At 48.5% G+C, this 20,103-nt stretch overlaps 1 protein-coding gene across 1 annotated transcript in view; it reads left to right on the plus strand.

Moving 5' to 3' along the window:
• The window catches only part of ksr2 (kinase suppressor of ras 2), a 592,582-nt gene that overhangs the window by 458,953 nt on the left and 113,526 nt on the right, over window positions 1-20,103 (plus strand). Inside the window, 3 exon segments of the mRNA XM_038791136.1 lie at window positions 3,452-3,493; window positions 3,893-3,959; window positions 9,848-9,899. Of these exon segments, the coding sequence (XP_038647064.1) occupies window positions 3,452-3,493; window positions 3,893-3,959; window positions 9,848-9,899 (161 nt within the window).

Below are 20,103 nucleotides of genomic sequence, written 5' to 3' on the forward strand. Positions count from 1 at the left end.
GGATCGCCACCCCCTGGGCCGCCTGGGTCTCCAGCAACTTATCAATGGAAGCCTTCATCGGCTCCAACAGGTCTGCTTTAAGCTCCCTGAAGCAGCGCTGGAGAGCCTCCTGTTGCTCCTCCGCCCACTGCATCCACGCTGCTTGGTCTCCGCCCGCTGCCATCTTGCTTTTCTTCCCTCGCACTTTCTTTGGCTTCACCACCACTTTTTTAGTCGCCCCGCTCCTGGTCCAAGCCATACACTGTCGGGGGAATGCTGCAAACTCCTTCCCACACCGGGAAATGTTGAAAAATTGCCATTGGGGGCTCTGAAAAGAGCCCAAAAGTCCGTTCTAAGCGGGAGCTGCCGAACGTGCGACTTAGCTCTGCATAGCCGCAACCGGAAGTCTAATAGATACTTTTTTAAAACTTCAAAAATATTCTTATTAATTTACTATAAAATTGACTGTGCAGTAATGTAAAATAAATTATTCTGACTAGCTTTTTAATGTCATTTCATTTTTCTTTAATCAGTCGCTCACATATTCCATTTTTAGCGGTATTAATAAAACTGCATCAAGTTTGACTCAGTTTTGTGAGGGCCACGAAGAATCCAGCACGAGTCTTCAGGATCCAAAGAAATAACATTTATTTACAATAACATATATAAGCAGCCGCAGCCGCCGCCGCCGCACCTTCCCTTGCTGCTAACTCCTCTTTCTCTGCTGTTTCCAAACTGGCCAGCTCTATTTATGCAGGGAGTCTGCTAATGACTTCTCCGGCCCCCTCATTGGGGAAGCTCATACTCCCATAGGATTATGGGATTGTCATTAGTCCCCAGCCAGTGGTAAGCAGGCAGGTTATAACACTCAGATATTTTCAGGAATATTTTGAAATGTGAGAAAAAAATGGCTTAAAACTCTTTTTCCTGAAAGACAGCACAGCTGTACTGATGCGTGAGGGATTTTATATTTGCCGATTGGCAAATTAATTAGAGTAGAAACGTGATTTACAAAAGCCCACTTCTCAAAACTAGTGTGATTTGGAGTGAAATCTGGGCCCGGATTGCCAATTGTAGTCAAAGTAGAAACTCCAGACCATGTCTCTTGACCGTGTATGGGGTGGGGTAATTGCATTTGCTCAATAATCATGGAGGCTCACAAGAATTCCAAAGTCTTCTCATTTGTAATGGTCTTGTCGGATAGCCTGATTTATATTACAAGAACACTTATAGCTGAAGCTATAAACAATTTATTAACATTAACTGTGGGTCAACTATATACAAAACACAGATAAATAACAGTATGATCATGCACAAGCAATTCTCTCTTCCAGCCCTTCAGTTAGTCTGTGGTCACCTGACTCTAACATTCACTTATATACTAATGAGACTCCTAGTGGTCAGTCGGTGAATTGCAACACAACCGTGATATCACCACATCATTAACCTAATTTACAAAGCAATTAGATGATAGGTTGAGAAGTCCTGTAAGGACATCTTACTGCGGCATTAGGGGTTCTGTTCTAAATACAATCTGCTTCATTGAAAGCTGCAAATTTGTGCAGTGTGTTATTTGTTTGTGGTTGATAAAATCCCACAGCATACATTAGTTACATTGCTGTGGCATTTCAGAACTTAATGGCCCAAATCCTCTGGTCTCTAGATTGTTGGAGACCAGACCGGCAGCACAGTAGCATAGTGGTTAGCATTATAACTTCACAGTGCCAGGGTCCCAGGTTCGATTCCCGCTTGGGTCACTGTCTGTGAGGAGTCTGCACGTTCTCCCCATGTCTGCGTGAGTTTCCTCCAGGTGCTCTGGGTTCCTTACACAGTCCAAAGATGTGCAGGTTAGGTGGATTGGCCATGTTAAATTGCCATTAGGTTAGCTGGGTTACGGGAATAGGGTGTAGGTGTGGGCTTAGGTAGGGTGCTCTTTCCAAAAGCCGGTGCAGAGTTGATGGGCCAAATGGCCTCCTTCTGCACTGTAAATTCTATGAAACTAAGACATACAATAGAAGATGCGTGTCAGGACCTTGCAGAAGGTCTAATGCGCAGACATATGTGGAGATTGAATGGGAATTTTAAATTTTCAATGGCCGATTTCCCTGCTCCCCGGGTCCCACAGTGAATGCCTCTGAAGATCAATTGGGGAGTATGGAGTGAGGCACTGGGTAGAATAAACGTGACCTCTTGTGCAAGGATGAGCCTGATACAGTTTAAGGTGGTGCACAGGGTGCATATGACTCGGGCGAGAATGAGTGGGTTCTTTCAGGGGGTAGCAGATGAGTGTGAGGTGTGGGTAGGGGCCAGCGAATCATGCGCACATGTTTTGGGTTGCGAAAAATTGGGAAGATTCTGGGCGGGAGTGTTTGCGGTCTTAGCCAGTATAGTGGAGGAGGAGGTGGACCCGGATCCTTTGGTAGCAATATTTGGGGTTTCAGAGAAGCTGGAGCTTCGGTATCGCAACCAGGGGTAGCAGCTTGGTTGGGTGACCTGTACGACTTCCTGCAATTAGAGAAGATAAATTATGAGTTAAGGGGCTCTTCAGGGGGTTTGAGGAAAGGTGGGGGATGTTTGTGACCGTGTTTGAGGAGCTGTTTGTCGCGGGGGTGGGGGGGGGGGGGGGGGGGGGGGGGGGAGGGGGTGGGGGGGGGGGGTGAAAGAAGGGAAAAATCTGTACAGACTGTATAGTTGATTGTTGGGAAGTATGTTTCCCGGGTGTTTATTCGCTGTAACCTGTTTTGATACGTGTTTGTAATAAAATACATTTTTTTTAAAGTGAATGCCTCCAACTCTGAGTTAGAGTCAGAGACTTGGGACACTTCTGCAGTACTTGGTTTGATAGATACCCAGGTTAAAACCTGGTCTACCACCTGGGGAACTCCACTACTGATCTCCAATAAATATCCCACACCTGACTAACCCCCCCTGACCACCTGACTACCCCCAACCCACCAACTACCCCACAACCTGAATACCCTCCCAACTGGACCCGAATATCCCCAAACTAATTAGCACAGGGCATGTCGAGGTGCATCTCCAATACGTGCCTGGCCAATTCAACTGGAAAATCAGCAGCAACAACAACCACTCGATTTATATTTGTTGTAATTAACAACAACGTAATTAATGGTGCTTCACAGAGGCACTAGAAAACAAAATGTGATGTCAAGCCACGTAAGGGCAGATGGCTAAAAGCTTTAAACAGATTTAAGGAGTGTCTTAAGGACCTTTTTAGTTGCTAAAGAGATGTTAAAAAAAAAAGATTACAACCACAATTTAATCTGGAATTTTGATATCCCATTATCAGTTTTAGTTTATAATACTGCCAGTCTGATATAAAGCGTTACTTGTAAGGTAGCCTCAATGACAATCAAGTTGACAAACATAATGATTATTGAATGCCTTTGTGCCTGTGTTTTACTTGGGCTTGATTACTTTGCTTACAGTTCTGCCTTTTCTCTGTTGCAAGCTTCTCATTATTTCAAGTACAAGCAACAGTTCATTTTTCCAGGTATGTAATCTTGTGTTGACCCTTATTCCTTTCTGTGCTGCACAACACAGTTTTCATTTTTGATGGGTGTTATACAACTGCAGTCATTTTCTCAAGGCACATTTTTTCCCCTTTAATTATTGACATTTGGAATGCTTTAATGAATTAAGCCGAATGTCTGTCATTGCCGTAACTGGCAAGGTCCTTTGATAAATATTTGACTACGACGCATGAATAAATTCATAGTTTCTGTTTGATTTCTCCAAGATTAAGGTATGTCCTTTTAATAAGTGCCACATACTTGCCTTGAGCTCCTTCAAAGAGTTGGTATTCTTTATTTGATGTAGAATTTATGATTACTTTTTTTTAGTTGTCAGCTGGTAATTTCTCCTCCCATCTAACCTAATGTCTTGTTCCTAGACGTCACACCTGAGATACAAAGCCGAGCGCCACAAGTTATTCTTCATCCTGTCATCTCCGACCCCATGTAAGAGATTTTGATACTGGCTAATTTGAATTAAACTTCAGTCAACTTTGTAATACTGAGCATTAATGCAGTCTGCATGTTTGATCTATAAAATGTAGAGTGGTACGATGACATATTGCTCTGCTGAATTATTGAAATGCAGTGTGCAAGGAGGTTCATTTGCAGTGAATTTTCAGTGCTACCTGTCCATCATAGCCAAGATCCTAGTGTAAGCTGGTGCTTTCAAATGTGGCTGTGAATTTGGAAAGAGGCTTCTTTTGGATTGTTCTCTCACAACTTTCACGACGATTATGGAATCCTATTGACACTGGACATAGATCAAGGCATCTCAGAGCTGTCTGTTCTGCAGAAAGGAAAATACTTCTACATACTTCACCAAAACAGCAACAAGGGGCGCGATCTAATGACCGCGCCAGGCATGAATCCGAACAAGCCGGTTAGATTGCGGGAGAGTCTGAAATCGGGAACCGCGCTAAGAGCCAATCGGTTTCCGATCTAACTGGCAGCTCCCATTGGGGCGATTCGGATCCCGCAGCGTGTCGAGAAACCAATAATAACCAATCAAGGCCAATCTTCATCCCATTGGTGGGAAGGGCCCCTTTTCTAATGCCCTCCACAGCAAATGGTCATACAGGCGCCGTTTAGCACACCTATTTAAAAACGTGAAACTAGTGAAATGGCTGCTGTGGGAATCGGAGGAGGTGAGTAGCCATCTTTGAAATCAGGCAATCAGCCCATGGCCACCAGTGCTGCTGCCCCAAAGCTCGGAGGGGCAGGTGGGTGGAGGAGCCTCCCGGGGGCTTGGGCGCGATTGAGGGGGTCGGTGGGAGGGTCGGTGTGGGGGGCGAGGGGCTCAGCACCCACAGGTCTGACATGTCACTCCACTGATTGTGTATACCCACAACAGGGGCATCTTCAGCGCCTGCCTGTCCATCTCACTGAACAGCCACAGGAATGAGCCCCATCAGTGGTAAAAGGGGCAGTCACTTTAATCCCCTTTGACTATGCTGGCCTCTGTCCGCTATCGCTAATGCGGAATTGGCAATGTTAGTAACGTCAGCACTTCACAGCTCCCAAGTGGATTTCCTGGGTAGATGTGCCATGTGGCAGGCCAGTGTGACTGCCTAGCATCCCAACCAGGTTGTGAGGCCTGGACACTTTACCTGAACACTGGGGGCTGCACAACCGCCGAGCGGCACCCAACAATCAAACAGCCTAGAGCTGGGCTGCAGCAATGGAGATACCCGCGTGACCGGAGAATGGGTGGGAGTGTGTGGATTGGGGGGGGGGGGGGGGGGGTGTCGGGCATGTTCTGAGCCCAGTCCCAGCACTGTTCTCGACTGAGGTAGGGACCCGGTGCCCAAATGCCCATGCTGTGGCCAGGGATGCATGTGCAGGGCAAAGTCTCCCAGCACAATTGGTCCGTTTGATGGCACCCTGTGAGATGGCAGGGAATGAAAGGTGGGGGAGGCATGGGGGACTTGAGGGTACCGGGTGGAAGCCATCTTTGACTGTCCGTCTCTCACCCTCTCCAATTGGTCACATATGTCATCTGATGGAGTGGTGGCATTGGCAGTCCAGGCAGCCAGACGCTGGAGAAGGTGTGGCACAGGCTCGAGGCGGCAGTCTATGTGCAGGGTCTGCCACACACACTGAGGACCTGGCCACCCATCAGGCCGGGCAGGGACCCAGAGGGGAGGCCGACGTCAGCCTAAGGAGTACAGAGGTCGCTGGCCATTTGAAGAGATTTCGGACAGCATGTGCTGGAGGATGCTTTGCCTCAACAAGGGGACAGGACAACACCTGTGCCATGACCATGCAGACTTTGCATCACGTGAAGGAGGAGGCTATTTGCTTCCGGTGGCCATCAAGGGCACCGCAGCCCCGAACTCTTATGCCTCGGGAACCTTCCAGGAATTGAGCAGGGACTTGTGTGGCATATCCCAACCAGCCTCCGACAAATGCGCCCGTGAAATCACGGGTACCCTGTTTGCCCGGGCAGCTGATTATATAAACTTTGACCTGGGCCAAGCCTATCAAGATGCCCAGAAAGCAGGATTCGCCAGGATGCGCCAGGTCCAGGGTGTAATAGATGGCACGCAGATCACCTTTCTCGCACCAGGCGGTCCAGGAGCGCCCTTCATTAACAGGAAGGGGTTTCACTTCCTGAACGTTCAACTTGTGTGTGACCACCACCTGAGGATCATGCATGCTTCCTAGCTATGTCAGCTACATCCTGGGGCAGTCGGAGATCCCTGCCATCTTCGACGTATACCCCAGGATGCCTGGTTGTTTCCCAGGGACAAGGGACCTGAATAGGACCTGACACCAGTACGGAGGCCAGAGACCTATGTGGAGACCCGATATAACGAGGCCTCTTGGCTACCCGGGCTGTCATTGAGAGGTGTATCGGACTGCTTAAAATATGATTCCGATGCCTCGACCACTCTGGTGGTGCTCTCCAGTACACCCCCCCAGAGGGTCGCCCGCTTTGTGGTGGCCTCATATGCCCTCCACAACCTGGCACAACGGCAGGGCAACACGCTAGAGAGGGAGGAAGAACATGCAGCCTTGTCAGAGGAGGACGAGAAGGAGCCGGACCAGGAGGAGCTGGAAGGTGAGCCAGGGAGGAGCAGCTGGAGGATGGAGGACAAGCGGCGGCAAGTTTCTAGCATCCGCGTCTGCTTCTCATATTACATGGCTTTGTCCATCATTTCACCCCCCCCTTCCCACTCACCACCCACCTCCCCCTCTGCCCACCCGATCTGCCTCTCCCTCTTCTCTCCCTCCCCACCCACCTATTCCCCACACCCTCCCCAATGCACCTCGCCATGGCCCTGTTCTACCCTCCCATGGTCTGTGTTGCATCACTCCAGGGTGATGGGCCTGTGTCGGCACTGTCAGCGAGTCAATATAAAGGGCAGGGAAGTGATGATAGCCCACTGAGAGCTGAGCCTCAATCTGTGCCATAGTCTGACCCCTACCTGTCGGTCTGCTGACAGCACTCTCAAACCAATCACTAGCACGTGGTGTGTCTTGAGTGGGCTGGGGGGCCCAAATCCAGGACCACTGTGCTTGGGGGCTGGGGATGGAACTGCAGCTGGGTCCGGAGGAGGGTGGAGGGGATGGGGGGTGCGTTGCAGGCTGTCCTGAAGTGTGGAATAATGTGACAGTGGCCTCACATGTCCAGGGAGCATTTTTTAATGGTGTACAATCACAACCCTTTTTTTTATAAATTTAGAATACCCAATTCATTTTTTTCCAATTAAGCGGCAATTTAGCGTATTCAATTCACCTACACTGCACATCTTTGGGTTGTGGGGGTGAAACCCACGCAAACATGGGGAGAATGTGCAAAGTGCGCACGGACAGTGACCCAGAGCCGGGATTGAACCTGGGACCTCGGCGCCGTGAGGCAGCAGAACTAACCACTGTGCCACCATGCTGCCTGTACAATCAAAACCCTAACTGCCCCTTTCCAGCGATGGTGCTGCCCCTATAATGCCCTCTCAGTGATCCTCAATCTTCTTGGCCTTCTGTACGCTGCCACTATGTCTAGGTGTGACCCCAGGATGCACATCAGAGGTGGAGGCAACCTGCTGCTTACACCATGTGGTGTTTGAAGCCCCTGGTGGACATCCTCTGGAGGGCTTGGGGCCGGAGTTCCCGCTTACCCCAAGACATGCCGGTGTCAGGAGGGAGGGACTCAGGGGAGCTGGTGACCGCCATTGTCTCCCTGTAGGGCAGTCCCGGGTCGACCCCAGCGCTCCCTCCTTCCGATCGGTGCTTGTAGGATCCTGGGGCTCAGCTTGGGATGGAGGGGCAGCTGTATAGAGCTCCAGAGGCTCCTGTGTCATCTGGCTCTGCCAGCCCTGGCGGCTCCCCGTTGTCTGCACCACGATGTCGATGCCCTCAGCAATGACTCTGTGTGAACGGGCCACGCTCTGCAGTGCCTCACCAATATCCACCTGCGTCTGGGAAATGCTGCTCAGCAGCCCGGCAATGCCAAACTGAGCCTGGGACATGCTCAGGTGAAGGTCTACTTGTGACTGGGACATGGCTCCAGCGACTGGTAAATACTCTGCAGCACCTCAGCAAGGTCCACCTGCATCAGGCACATGTCCCTTAGGGATCAGGACATGTGGTCGAGGCCCTCAGCCATGGCTGAACAAAGCCTTGGACCCCACCACTCATGGTGCCGACATCATGCCCGATGCTTTCCACTGCGTTCTCCACCCTAGCATTGCCGATGCTATTTCCTGTGACCATAGCCCTTGGGAGTTCTCCAGTCAGCTATGGATCCGCTGGAGTGTCGCTGACATTCCCCTCCTGAATCTCACAGCCATGCCCGAGTGTCTGCATCAGCTTCGGGATAATCATGCCCAGGGGCGCAGCATCTGATTCCGGCTCAGCTGAGTCCTGGGATCCAGCAGACCTCTGACTGCATTGGATGTTCCTCCTTCCACTTGATGTGCATTAGCAACTGTGTGGTGCTCACCAGATTGTGCCCCAGAAACCTGTCCACTTTTGTTGCCCACCAAGGTGGAAGGTGGGGATGATTGCTATGATGCCTCGATGGTGGTCTCCTTGGAGCTCTCCTACGTGATGGCAGAGGGTGGGGAGCAACACCATATGGCCAGACCGATCAGGTAGAGATCCTGCAAGAGAAGGGACATGTGGCCAGTGTGAAGGAAGGATCATTTTGTCTGACATGAACAACTCACTTGAGACAGGCCACCTGAGTGAAGGGGAAGTAGGTCCTCACCTCTGTGGTGCAGGCCAATCTCGCTGCCAGTGACTGCTGTCTCCTCGTGCAGCCCTACGATCTCCAGGGCCCGCTCCTTGTAGGGGGTGAGGCCGCTAAGATCTGGAGGTCCGCCACCCGTATGGGGTCTTTCATGCCTATTATGGGATAACTTCTCCTGCAGGGATGAAGAGGGCATTGTGAGCTGCTGGGTTGGGGCATGGGGGGGTGGTCTATTGCAGGTGGTATGTGTGGGCACCACACTTGGACAAGGGGGGGGGTTTGTGCTGTGGGTGCCATGGTGTTCTGGGGCACAAACGCAATGATCGGATGTGGGTGGTAGTGCGAGGTGCCAACCACTGACTTGGTGTGGGAATGTTGGAGGTCTGCGGGGTGGCAGGCAGAACTGATGCAAGTAGGGCGGTGTTAACTTATCCTCGATGGAGTTCGTTGGTCTTCCCCCTGCACTGTACTGCGACCCCCCTGGTCACACTACCAGAACTGACAGCTGCTGTGACTGCCTGCCAGGCAGCATCGTGGCCCTGCTGCTGGCCCTCCAACCCTCTTGGGGGGGTCAAGATGTACCATCTCCCACCCATAGGGTCCAGAAGCCTGGCCAGGTTGGCATCACCAAAGCAGGGAGCAGGTCTGCAAAGTGCCATGTTTGTGTGCTGGCTGGGAATGAGTTGTGAGGGACATTTAAAAGCAGATCCCCCTAGTTATTGGAGAGTTGCTGAGGTGCATATCTGGTGAATCAGGTGGCAAGGCAGCCAATAATGGTGTGAAACTTGTGGGGGCTAATTTTCGAACCTAAGTGCCGTTAAATTCACAATCGCGCAAATGCAGCTGCCGGGAAGCACTTGGCTAATCACACACAGAGTTTCATGCACTGAGACTGTATGCTGGAATTTCAGGCAAGGAAGCCCCAGGCAACTTCCTATTCATTAAAATTAATGATTGGAAATTGTATGAAGCAACATGCTCTCCTGTCATTTAAGGTTCTTGTGTACTTGGTCAAATCTATCCCTGCATAATCAGTGCCCATTGTAGAGACTAGAATTTGCTGTTTCAGTATTTTTTTGTTTGCATGGGCTATCTTCGAACTACCAGGCTGCCCTAAACATAATGGTCTGTTTTTTTTCAGAAGTGAAGGAACTCCCGCACTTAGAGTGGAAGTGAATGAGCCCACTTCAGAGGTAAGTTGAATGTAATTAAAAATGATTAACTGACCTCTTGAAGCTAATGACTTTATCAATGAAGTTAAAGCAGCAAGGCAACTGAAAAATAAATTAACTTATAAGAGATTTAATTTGGGAATGAGAGCCAATAGACTCAATAAATTTAGGAAGCTAAACCTAGATTTACTGATCAGCAGTAAAGTAACCCCAACATCCTTTAATGCTAGTGATCGGAAAGAAGCAATTGTAGGTTCTTGGTACTTAGTTGAACTGTTTAAATGTCGATGGAAAGGAAATTACATTTTGCTCTTGTATAAATAAACTGCGCTACGTTAAATTTAATTAAAATGAGCTACACTGACCTGCTTCCTCAGTGGTTTAATTAATAAATAAATCAAGCGGGAAGCTAAACCATGCATGATTAGAAAGGTCCCAATTCCGATGCTTGGTCTACGTTGCATTAGCTCATTAGTACATCTCAGTTGAACTCCTACCTGATAGTTCCTTCATTCATGTGCTCTGCCCAAAGGCCGGTCATTGGCACATTGTCTGCTGATGCTTCACCCTGAACCTTTTTCTAGGCAGTATCTGATATTCAATCTCATTAAAGACAATGCAGTATTACATGTTTTGCATGGTGAAGAATAATTTCTACCCCAGTTCAAACCTCTGTGCAAGTTTAAGTGCACTGAACCTTTGGAGGTTTTGTACCTGAAGCCACTGATTTGCCCAAGGACTACAATGATGGACAAAGAAAGGGAATGGCTGCCTAATTATACCATTCACAAATGTGGGCCTGTAAACCCAAACCTCAGATGATTGTGATGAAAGCAATATATTTGAATTATTCAGAACTGCGTGTTCTGAACTTTTATTTTGTTCGCTGGGGATAATAATAATCAACAATCCTGTGAATCTTGCTGGAAAGTGCACAAATTCTGGGTACTGGATGAGAATACCATCAAGCTTGGCTGTGCTGCCCTCTTCCCACCTCCTCACAATTGAGTAACTTGCCAGTACTCACTGTCTCATACTTACACATGAAAACTTACACCTGATTGAGATACTGGAGGGCTGCCATCACTGTGGAAGCATATTTCAGCAGATGTCAACACTATCAGAAAGAAATGGAAAATTAGTTGGCATCATGAAGCATGTGCATCATTTCCTGTCTCACTTCACAATCGACTGTCGGAAAAAGTTATTCCGGGTATTTTTTGTTCTCTATTTCTTGGCTCAGAGACATTTTCTTCCTTTAACCAACCTGTCCAAATAACCGTGAGCATTGGCATAGTTACTGTCTCAACCAATAACTAGTAAGTCTGGAAATTAATTCTACAACTTTTTGTATTAAAAAAAAATCTCTTTGTTTGTATCTACTACCCTTCATTGATAGGCTTTGTCCTAACCTTTACAAATAAGAAAACATATATTGTCCCAGAACTTCTTCCGAGTGGCAATCTTTGGCGGTCTTAACCACGTTGTAATTCCAAGGCGCCTGTCTCATTCAACCTTCCTCACTCAGGCAGGGTGAGACATGAGCAGCAGACTGGAAGGGGTGGGGTTCGCTGGGACTGGGGAAGTGGGGGGGAGGCAGATGTCAATACAGGAATGGAGGGGTTTGGATTGGGTTGGACTGGAATGGGGGATCAGTCCGGGAGAGGGAGGTTCAGGTTCCCCACGGTAGGCTATTGCAGAAAATACGGAGGCATGGGATTCAGGGTGATTTAGCAGTTTGGATCAGAAATTGGCTAGCTGAAAGAAGACAAAGGGTGGTGGTTGATGGGAAATGTTCAGACTGGTGGGTGTCCAGTTACTAGTGGTGTACCACAAGGATCTGTTTTGGGGCCGCTGCTGTTTGTCATTTTTATAAATGACCTGGAGGAGGGCTTAGAAGGATGGGTGAGTAAATTTGCAGATGATACTAAAGTCGGTGGAGTTGTGGAGTGCAGAAGGATGTTACAAGTTACAGAGGGACATAGATAAGCTGCAGAGCTGGGCTGACAGGTGGCAAATGGAGTTTAATGCAGGAAAGTGTGAATAACAGGAAGACAGAGTACTGGGCTAATGGTAAGATTCTTGGTAGTGTGGATGAGCAGAGAGATCTCGGTGTCCAGGTCATAGATCTCTGAAAGTTGCCACCCAGGTTGAGAGAGTTGTTAAGAAGGCGTACGGTGTGTTAGCTTTTATTGGTAGAGGAATTGAGTGTCGGTTCCCTGAGGTCATGTTGCAGTTGTACAAAACTCTGGTGCGGCCGCATTTGGAGTATTGTGTGCAGTTCTGGTCGCTGAATTATAGGAAGGACGTGGAAGCATTGGAAAGGGTACAGAGGAGATGTACAAGGATGTTGCCTGGTATGGAGGGAAGATCTTACGAGGAAAGGCTGAGGGACTTGAGGCTGTTTTCGTTAGAGAGAAGATGGTTAAGATGTGACTTAATTGAGGCATACAAGATGATCAGAGGATTAGATACATCGAGGGCCAAAGGGCCTGTACTGCGCTGTAATGTTCTATGTTCTATGGGAGAGGGCTGCTGGATGAGGTCTGGTTTGACCCAGAGTATCAGGAATGGGTTAACAGACTTTCCAATTAAATACTAATTTGATATCAATTATTCAATAGAAGTCACTGATATATAAAGGGGTTATAGGTGGCACTATTTGTTGGTGAGATGTGTGTGTGAAGTTGGTTCAAAGTAATAAAGGTGTGTTTTTGGGGGAGAAGCAGAACTCTTGTCTCCTTTACTCTACAGCAACCCAAAAGCTTAAACACGGAGTGGGGGAGCGCAGTTTAAATCACTTCTGTCGGATGGTTCCCAGACAAGCTTAATTGTCCAGAGGAAGTTAGCACTTCGGGGCAATTGCTGGGTGACCCTTTTGTGGAAACCTACTAGAGGGATTCCCCAGTGCATCATTGGGGTGCCACCTAAATGCGGCATTGGGGAGGAACCAGGAAATTGTGGTCCATTATATCACTCCATACTGTGCATTGCTCTAACAAAACAAAGACCTAATTTCCCAAATGTTTCTTCATATTTTTATTTCCTCATACCAGCCGACACCATAGTGAGACTTAAACCACAATCCTATTAGCTTTTTCTAGCCTTTTTCAGCATCACATGGGGCTGCATTTTGTTATTAAAAGGTAAGTGGCACCATTAAGACTGAAATCAGGAATTGACCTTCCTTTGGCCAGCTATGGGACCTGGGACGATATGTTGCCGCCAGTGGCTAATGAAGCTGCCACTGCCAGAGCTGCCATCTAATTAAGGCAGCAATCTATTCCTTGAAGATGCCAGTCCCATCAGAGGGCTGGCAGTTTAACAGCCTCAACAGCACCACCTCTACTGGTGTTCATTGCTGAAGCTGCAGCACCAGGGAGAGGGTGCCTTAGGGGGGAGGGGGGGGGGGTGCAGGGAGTTGCTCACTGAGTCCCAGCAGCCTGTGGCTGTAAGGACAGCCATTCCCACAATGAGCCATGGAGCACCTGTAAATGAAGAATGCCCCCACCTACAGGAAACCAGTGGGAGGTCACCAAGTTTCAATCACTCATTGAGGTGGCCCTTGATTGGCATTGTCCAAGCCGCCAACCTTCTCAACACTGGTAATATGCCATGACAGCAGGATGACATCAGGTCCCCAACACCGTTCCTAGTCATTTTTTGCCAACCCTGCTGTCTCGCTGCCCATCCCCAGAGAGCCCGGAAAACGTCACTATCTATGAGCAATAATATAGGCTACCTCTAGGTGTGCGAGTAAAACATTGTTTACAACTGACACTGTTATGTTCCTTGTATAGTTCTCCAAGATACCCAAAGTCATAGTGTTTACTCAGAACATAAAGCTATAGTTTCAACCAAAGCTAGTTTCTTTTACACTACTTGAAATGGTTCGCAATTCTACTGAGTGACAGCTAACAAAATAATAGTATTGAATCTATGTTCCAGTAATTAATTATCTCTCACTAATACAACCTACACTCTAACTCAACCTCACACTATCCTTCTCCCACTGCTTCTCCCAGAATACTTAGAGACGCAGCCTTTTATAAGGCTACTCAATGATACCATCTAGTGTTGATATGCATGAATATCATCTTGTTAACCATTTACTCTCCTTAGATTATACATATCGTAATTGACACTTATGTCCTCCACCATCACAGTTGGTTGATAAGAATTTATTGGCATGAAGCAACTGGACCTTCAATTTTCAATGCCGTGGAACATCTGAAATATGTTTTCAAAGGTTGTGTGCTCATTTGTTACATCCAGTATGTGATGTCCATACTGTTAAGATGCAAGATAATCTTAAAAACAGAAAGCCAGCCATCGTTCCATATACTAAAATTTACAAGGTGTTGCCATGGTGCTATGAATAACTTTAACAGATTGTAAATAGCAACAATTACCTAGAGTTCCCTGTTTGAACGGCAAAACATCAGAACCGTGCCCTTAGTCTAAGATTGTCAATGAGCAACACCGCAAGACATCCACTACTTTCCTTGAAGTTTTATAGAAAATCTAAGTTTTGCTCTGTATTTGCAAAATTGCTCTGATTTATATGATGAACTCTCACAAATTATAAAACTACTTGCCGGGTTTTAAATTAGATTGCCACAATTGTTGGTCTCCTGCCTTCAAGCACGCTGAGAATCAGTAGCCCAATACTGGGCTAATTCCATTAATGTGCTGGCCTCTCATTTTCCATTGTGAAAATCAGAAATCTTTTATTATCAAGAATGGTTGCTTGATTGGGACAGTACGAAAATGAGCACACAGCACTAATGCAGGAAGTCTGTTTTCAAGCATACGACATGAGGCACCACTGAGTTAACAGTTTGACTGTGCTGGCCACTGATGATTCACCCAGCACACAGTGTCCTCTGTTCAGAAACATTACCAGCTTCACAAGAACTGCTGCATTCCCCAAATTGAGCTTATTTGCGTGAAAGTGCAATAAATGTGAAGTCAACAGGTAAAGCAACTTGCATAATATGCTTTTGTGAGTGAAGGATGGCTTTGGAATGTGTTGCCTGTCATGGTGAGTAAACACACACTGGGAAGGGTACGTTAACATATTTGTGTGAAACTCCTCTGCTCTTTTAGTGTAATTGTGAACCCATTTAACACCCATTTTTGCATTAAAATAAACAGGTTTACATTTTCATTGACACAGCTGACTAAGGATTTCATACTAAGATGTTTGTGTATTCCTTGCTGACACTACACAACACAATTTGAAATCAAAATTACAACAATCATAAAAGAGGTGGCCAAAAGGTAATATTTTCACAAATGCAGAACCTAAATGGGAAAAAAATACAGTAAGAAGTCTTACAACACCAGGTTAAAGTCCAACAGCTTAGTTTTGAATCACTCGCTTTCGGAGCACAGCTCCTTCCTCAGGTGAATCAAGGAAGGAGCTGTGCTCCGAAAGCTAGTGATTCAAAACAAACCTGCTAGACTTTAACCTGGTGTTGTAAGACTTCTTACTGTGCTCACCCCAGTCCAACACCGGCATCTCCACATCCGGGAAAAAAATATGAAGATGTTTTAGATAAGGCAGCACGGTGGCGCAGTGGTTAGCACTGTCGCCTGACGGCGCTGAGGTCCCAGGTTCGATCCCGGCTCTGGGTCACTGTCCGTGTGGAGTTTGCACATTCTCCCCGTGTTTGCGAGGGTTTCGCCCCACAACCCAAAGATGTGCAGGGTAGGTGGATTGGCCATGCTAAATTGCCCCTTAATTGGAAAAAAAATTGGATGATCTAAATTTAAAAAAAAAGATGCATTAGATAAGGGGTGCGATTTAAAGGAAAAAAAGTCCCGTTGACCTGGCTATCAACGGGACTCTTGTTATTTTTCAGGCCTCGGCAGGAAGGCCCTAACAAGGCAGCACTTACTTTCATTTCCTTCACTGAAGAGTTCCACTAATGCGACCTCCGGACAAACACCCCCCCAAATTAGCTGTTGGGAGGTCCTCGAGACCCCCCCCCTCCTACCTCCCGGACCCCATCCTATAAGAGCAGGGCACCCCCATGCCCAATCCCCGGAGCAGACAAAATTCCACCTGGGCACTGCCAGCTGGCACCATGTCAATGCCCCATCCAGCCTTGCAGTGCCACATGGGCACCCTGTGCCAGGCGGGGACTCAGGTATCCAGATGGTATCAGTGGTGCCAGGGTGCCATGCTGCCCAGAGACCAACCACCTTGGGAGTCTCTGATCACCTGGTAAAACCCCTCAAGTGCCATTCTGCTTGGTCCCCATTTGTGGAGACCAGTATTAAACGGCACCTAGCAGGGGTTTCTTTGGCGAGGACGTTATATCCCGGGGGCTGGTTAGCTCTGGCGGAAATATATTTAAGTGTGCCTAAGATTCTGCTAGGTCTCGCGAGGTGTTGCAAGCCAGGTTAATCTGGCATACATGGGGCATCTGTTGGAGTTTTTAACACTTGTGAAGGTGGAGTTTGAGTTGAGGGGAAGGATGGAAGGGTTCTACAATTTGTGGGCTTTGTTTATTATGCACTTTCAAGAATTATATATAATCGAATATTAGGAGGTGGTGGTTGGGGTGGGGATGTGGGGGGGGGGGGGGGGGGGGTTGATCTGTTGTTGGCAACTATGTAAGGGAGGATGGTGGATTCCTGAATCCTTTCAATTGATGTTTGTAGTTAAAATGTTGAGAGTTGTTTGGGGGTTGGTGGGAGGGAGGAATTATTGGCCAGGGGATTGGCATTGTATTTGTTACTGTTGATTGTTTGTTGGTGGTTGTAAATTTGGATGAAAATGTAAAAAAGGAGAATAAAAATATTTTTTAAATAAGGAAATCTCACGAGAGGCCTCTCATGAGATTTAGTGCCCATGTCTCATCACGAGTCGAGTGTGACGTAACCATTAGATTGGGCCCCAGAATTCTAGATTCCCTTGTTCTAGTGTGCATTTATCAAGGAAACGGATATCAGCAAATCTTTCTTGCTTTTAAGTATTGGCTACAGATGGAGGTCCGCATAACAGGGGTAGATTCCTGAAGTCAGTCTGATGTATCAGTATTTTATGGAGCTTGTAAGAACGGGAAAAGTGGCGGGCAAGGTGACTGAATTAGGCAGGAGCCGAAATTCCGGTTTCTGACGGCGGGTTGAATTGCGGAGATTATATCAAGAGCGTGGCAGTGGTGGGCTGGATCACTAGCCACCCCATGACGGATTCATGGTGGGTGTGATAAAGCCTGGGCTGCCCTGTACGGGTGTTGGGGAGGAACGGGGAACCACCCATAGTGTATTGGGGCTTGGGAGAGGGTGGGGGGTTGCATCGGGGATTTTGGAGATCTGGCTACACCCTCGGTGTAGAAAACAGGGCTATGTGTAGTCTCAGCCACGTGATCCCAGCTGACGCCCCTTATTTAATGCGAGTAGCGTTGTATAGCCGTGTTTTCCCCAGCACGGTGAGTACCAGGAAACACGCGGCTAAACGTGCTCACTATGGGACTTTGTTCCCATTTAATTGAATCACGCCCAAAGACTCTTGGAGTTATGAACAAGGCCTTTATTGAAGATTTAACTGCGCAAATGATGTCCCAAGTGGCACGCCAAAAAAGCCCTTTTTTAAAACATAAAATTTTAATGAAGGTTTCATGTTTAACAAACACAAACTAAACAACAACACAACTGCGAAAATTGTTCAAACATGGTACAATTTTCATGTTAACAACACAGAAAATTAGAGATATAGAAAAATACACAACAAAAGCTCCATCCAAATCCCACCTGTGTCCCCCTAACCTCAGCCATAAAGCCTACCTACCCCCCAACAGCTGATGGTAATTAACTCTTTGAAATGTGAAATAAATGGCTACCACCTCGGGTACAATCCCTCTACTGAACCCCTGATAGTGTACTTGACCTTTTCCAGGTATAGAAAGTCCATAAGTTCACCCAATGAGGCGAAGGCACAAGGTGGAGTGGTCGCTCCCCATCCCAGCAGAACTCACCTTTGGGCTATCAGGCAGGCAAAGGCAAGTGCATCTGCCTTCACCCTGGTCCGCAGCCCACTGAGTCCGATACCCCCAAAATGGCCACCAACGGACAAGGCTCTAGATCAATGTTAAGAACTGCTAACATGGTGTTAAAGAAGGAGGCCCAACAGCTCGCCATCTTTGGACAAGACCAGAACATGTGTGCATGGTTGGCGGGTGCACGAGAGCATCTGTCCTCCACTTCAGTACTTGTCAAATGTAAGGGCCGAGATTCTCCGAGCCTGCGCCGGGTCGGAGAATTGCTGGGGGGGGGGGGGGGCACACGATTCCCGCCACTCTGCTCCGATGCCGGCCCGCTTCTCCAGCGACCAGAGAAACGGCGGCAAGCACGCCAGCGCGGTCGCCGCAGCACCGTTTGGGGGCCATGGGTGGCCATTCTGCGCCCTCGACGGGCCGAGTCCCGCTGGCGTCTGCATATGGTCCTTCCCGGCGGGACCTCGGCATTCTGGCTGCGGGGACCGTCCTGGTGGGGGGGGGTGCAGGGGGAGCCGACTCCGGGGGTGTCCTCCACGGTGGCCAGGCTCGCGATCGGGGGTAACCGATCGACGGGCGCACTAATTCCAGGGGGGGGGGGGCCTGTGTTCCTCCACGCCGGGCCCCTATAGAGCTCCGCCATGTTGCCCACGGGCCGGTGCGGAGACGGCCATGGTGCGCATGCGCGGCCCCGCGTCGGCCATGGCGCGCATGCGCGGACCCGCACTGGCCATGGTGCGCATGCGCGGACCCGTGATAGGCCGCCTTTTGGCACCAGAGCAGCGCACGGCACTCCAACGCTGTTCTAGCCTCCGAGGATGGGAGAATGACTGGGCCTGGAGGCCCGTTAACACCAGCGTCGCTCGCACAGGTTTTGACGTCTGCGTCAACACTTGGCCGGAATTTTGGAGAATCCCAGCCAAGATTTCTTCCAACAGGGAATGCTGTGGCGCTGAGGGAAACCCTGCACGAAGTCGCACAATTGAAAATATCGAAATAAGTGTCACCCTGATAGTTGGAATTTTGCCAAGAACTCCTCACAAGTGGCGAACCTCCATCTATAAACAGGTCTCTAAAGCACTCCAGCACATTCTCATGCCTTAAAAGTCAAATCCAAATCTGCACTGCTTGTAAAGTTGTCTGAGCTGCTTCCATATCTCCAAGGCGGAGGTTTGAAGTCTATCTCATTGAGGAGAATGGGAGTGGTGCCATTACTAGGGCCCAGAGGCTCGACCCTTTACAGAAACCTGCCTCCATCCTCCCCCACATGGTGTCCGATTCTTCGTACCACCCCAATACCTTCTCCAAGTTGGCCGCCCAGTAATACATGAGGAAATTGTGTACTGCATGACCCCTCAACTGCCGGTCCCTCTGGAGGTACATCCTACAAATTCCCGGTGCCATGCCCGCCCATATAAAGGAATTCTCCAGAATTAGAAAGGTGCTCCTACAGAGAGGAAGGCAGGCAGAGGGTTTGGGTCTTCCAAGCCTGGTGTATTATTACTGGGCGGCGAATGTGGAGAAGGTACGGAGCTGGGTCAGAGGGGTGGATTCCCAATCGGTCAGAATGGAGGAGAGTTTGGGTAGGGGGTCGGGATTGAAGGCACTAGCAACAGTGCTGCTCCCAATGGCCTCGGGGAGATACTCAGGGAGTCCGATAGTAATAGATTTGTTGAGAATTTGGAGGCAGTTTCACCAGCACTTTGGGTTGGGGGCAGGGTCAAGGGAAATGCCAATTCGGGGGAACCTTAGATTTGAGCCAAGGAGTGGAATGGAAATTTTCAGGGATGGGAGGAGAAAGGAATTAGGACACTAAAAGATTTGTTTCTTGATGATTGAAGGAGCTGGGAGCGAAGTATGGGCTGGAGCAGGAGGAAATATTTAGATACATGTAGGTTCAAGACTTTGCCAGAAAGGAGATACAGAACTTCCCAGTACATCCGGCTTCCACATTGCTGGAGGAAGTGCTGACGACAGGGGGACTGGAGAAGGGGGTAGTATCGACGTTTTACGGGGCTATGTTGGAAGAGGAGAAGTCACCGCTGGAAGAGATCAAGGCAAAGTGGGAGGAAGAGTTGGGAGAGGGTATGGAGGAGGAGTTCTGGTGTGAGGTGCTCTGGAGGATGAACACCTCCACCTCATGTGCGAGATTGGGGCTGATACAGCTGAAGGTGGTATATAGAGCACACCTTACAAAAGTGAGGATGAGCCGGCTCTTT

This window comes from Scyliorhinus canicula, chromosome 1, assembly GCF_902713615.1.
Source record: "Scyliorhinus canicula chromosome 1, sScyCan1.1, whole genome shotgun sequence".
NCBI classification, from domain to species: Eukaryota; Metazoa; Chordata; class Chondrichthyes; order Carcharhiniformes; family Scyliorhinidae; genus Scyliorhinus; species Scyliorhinus canicula.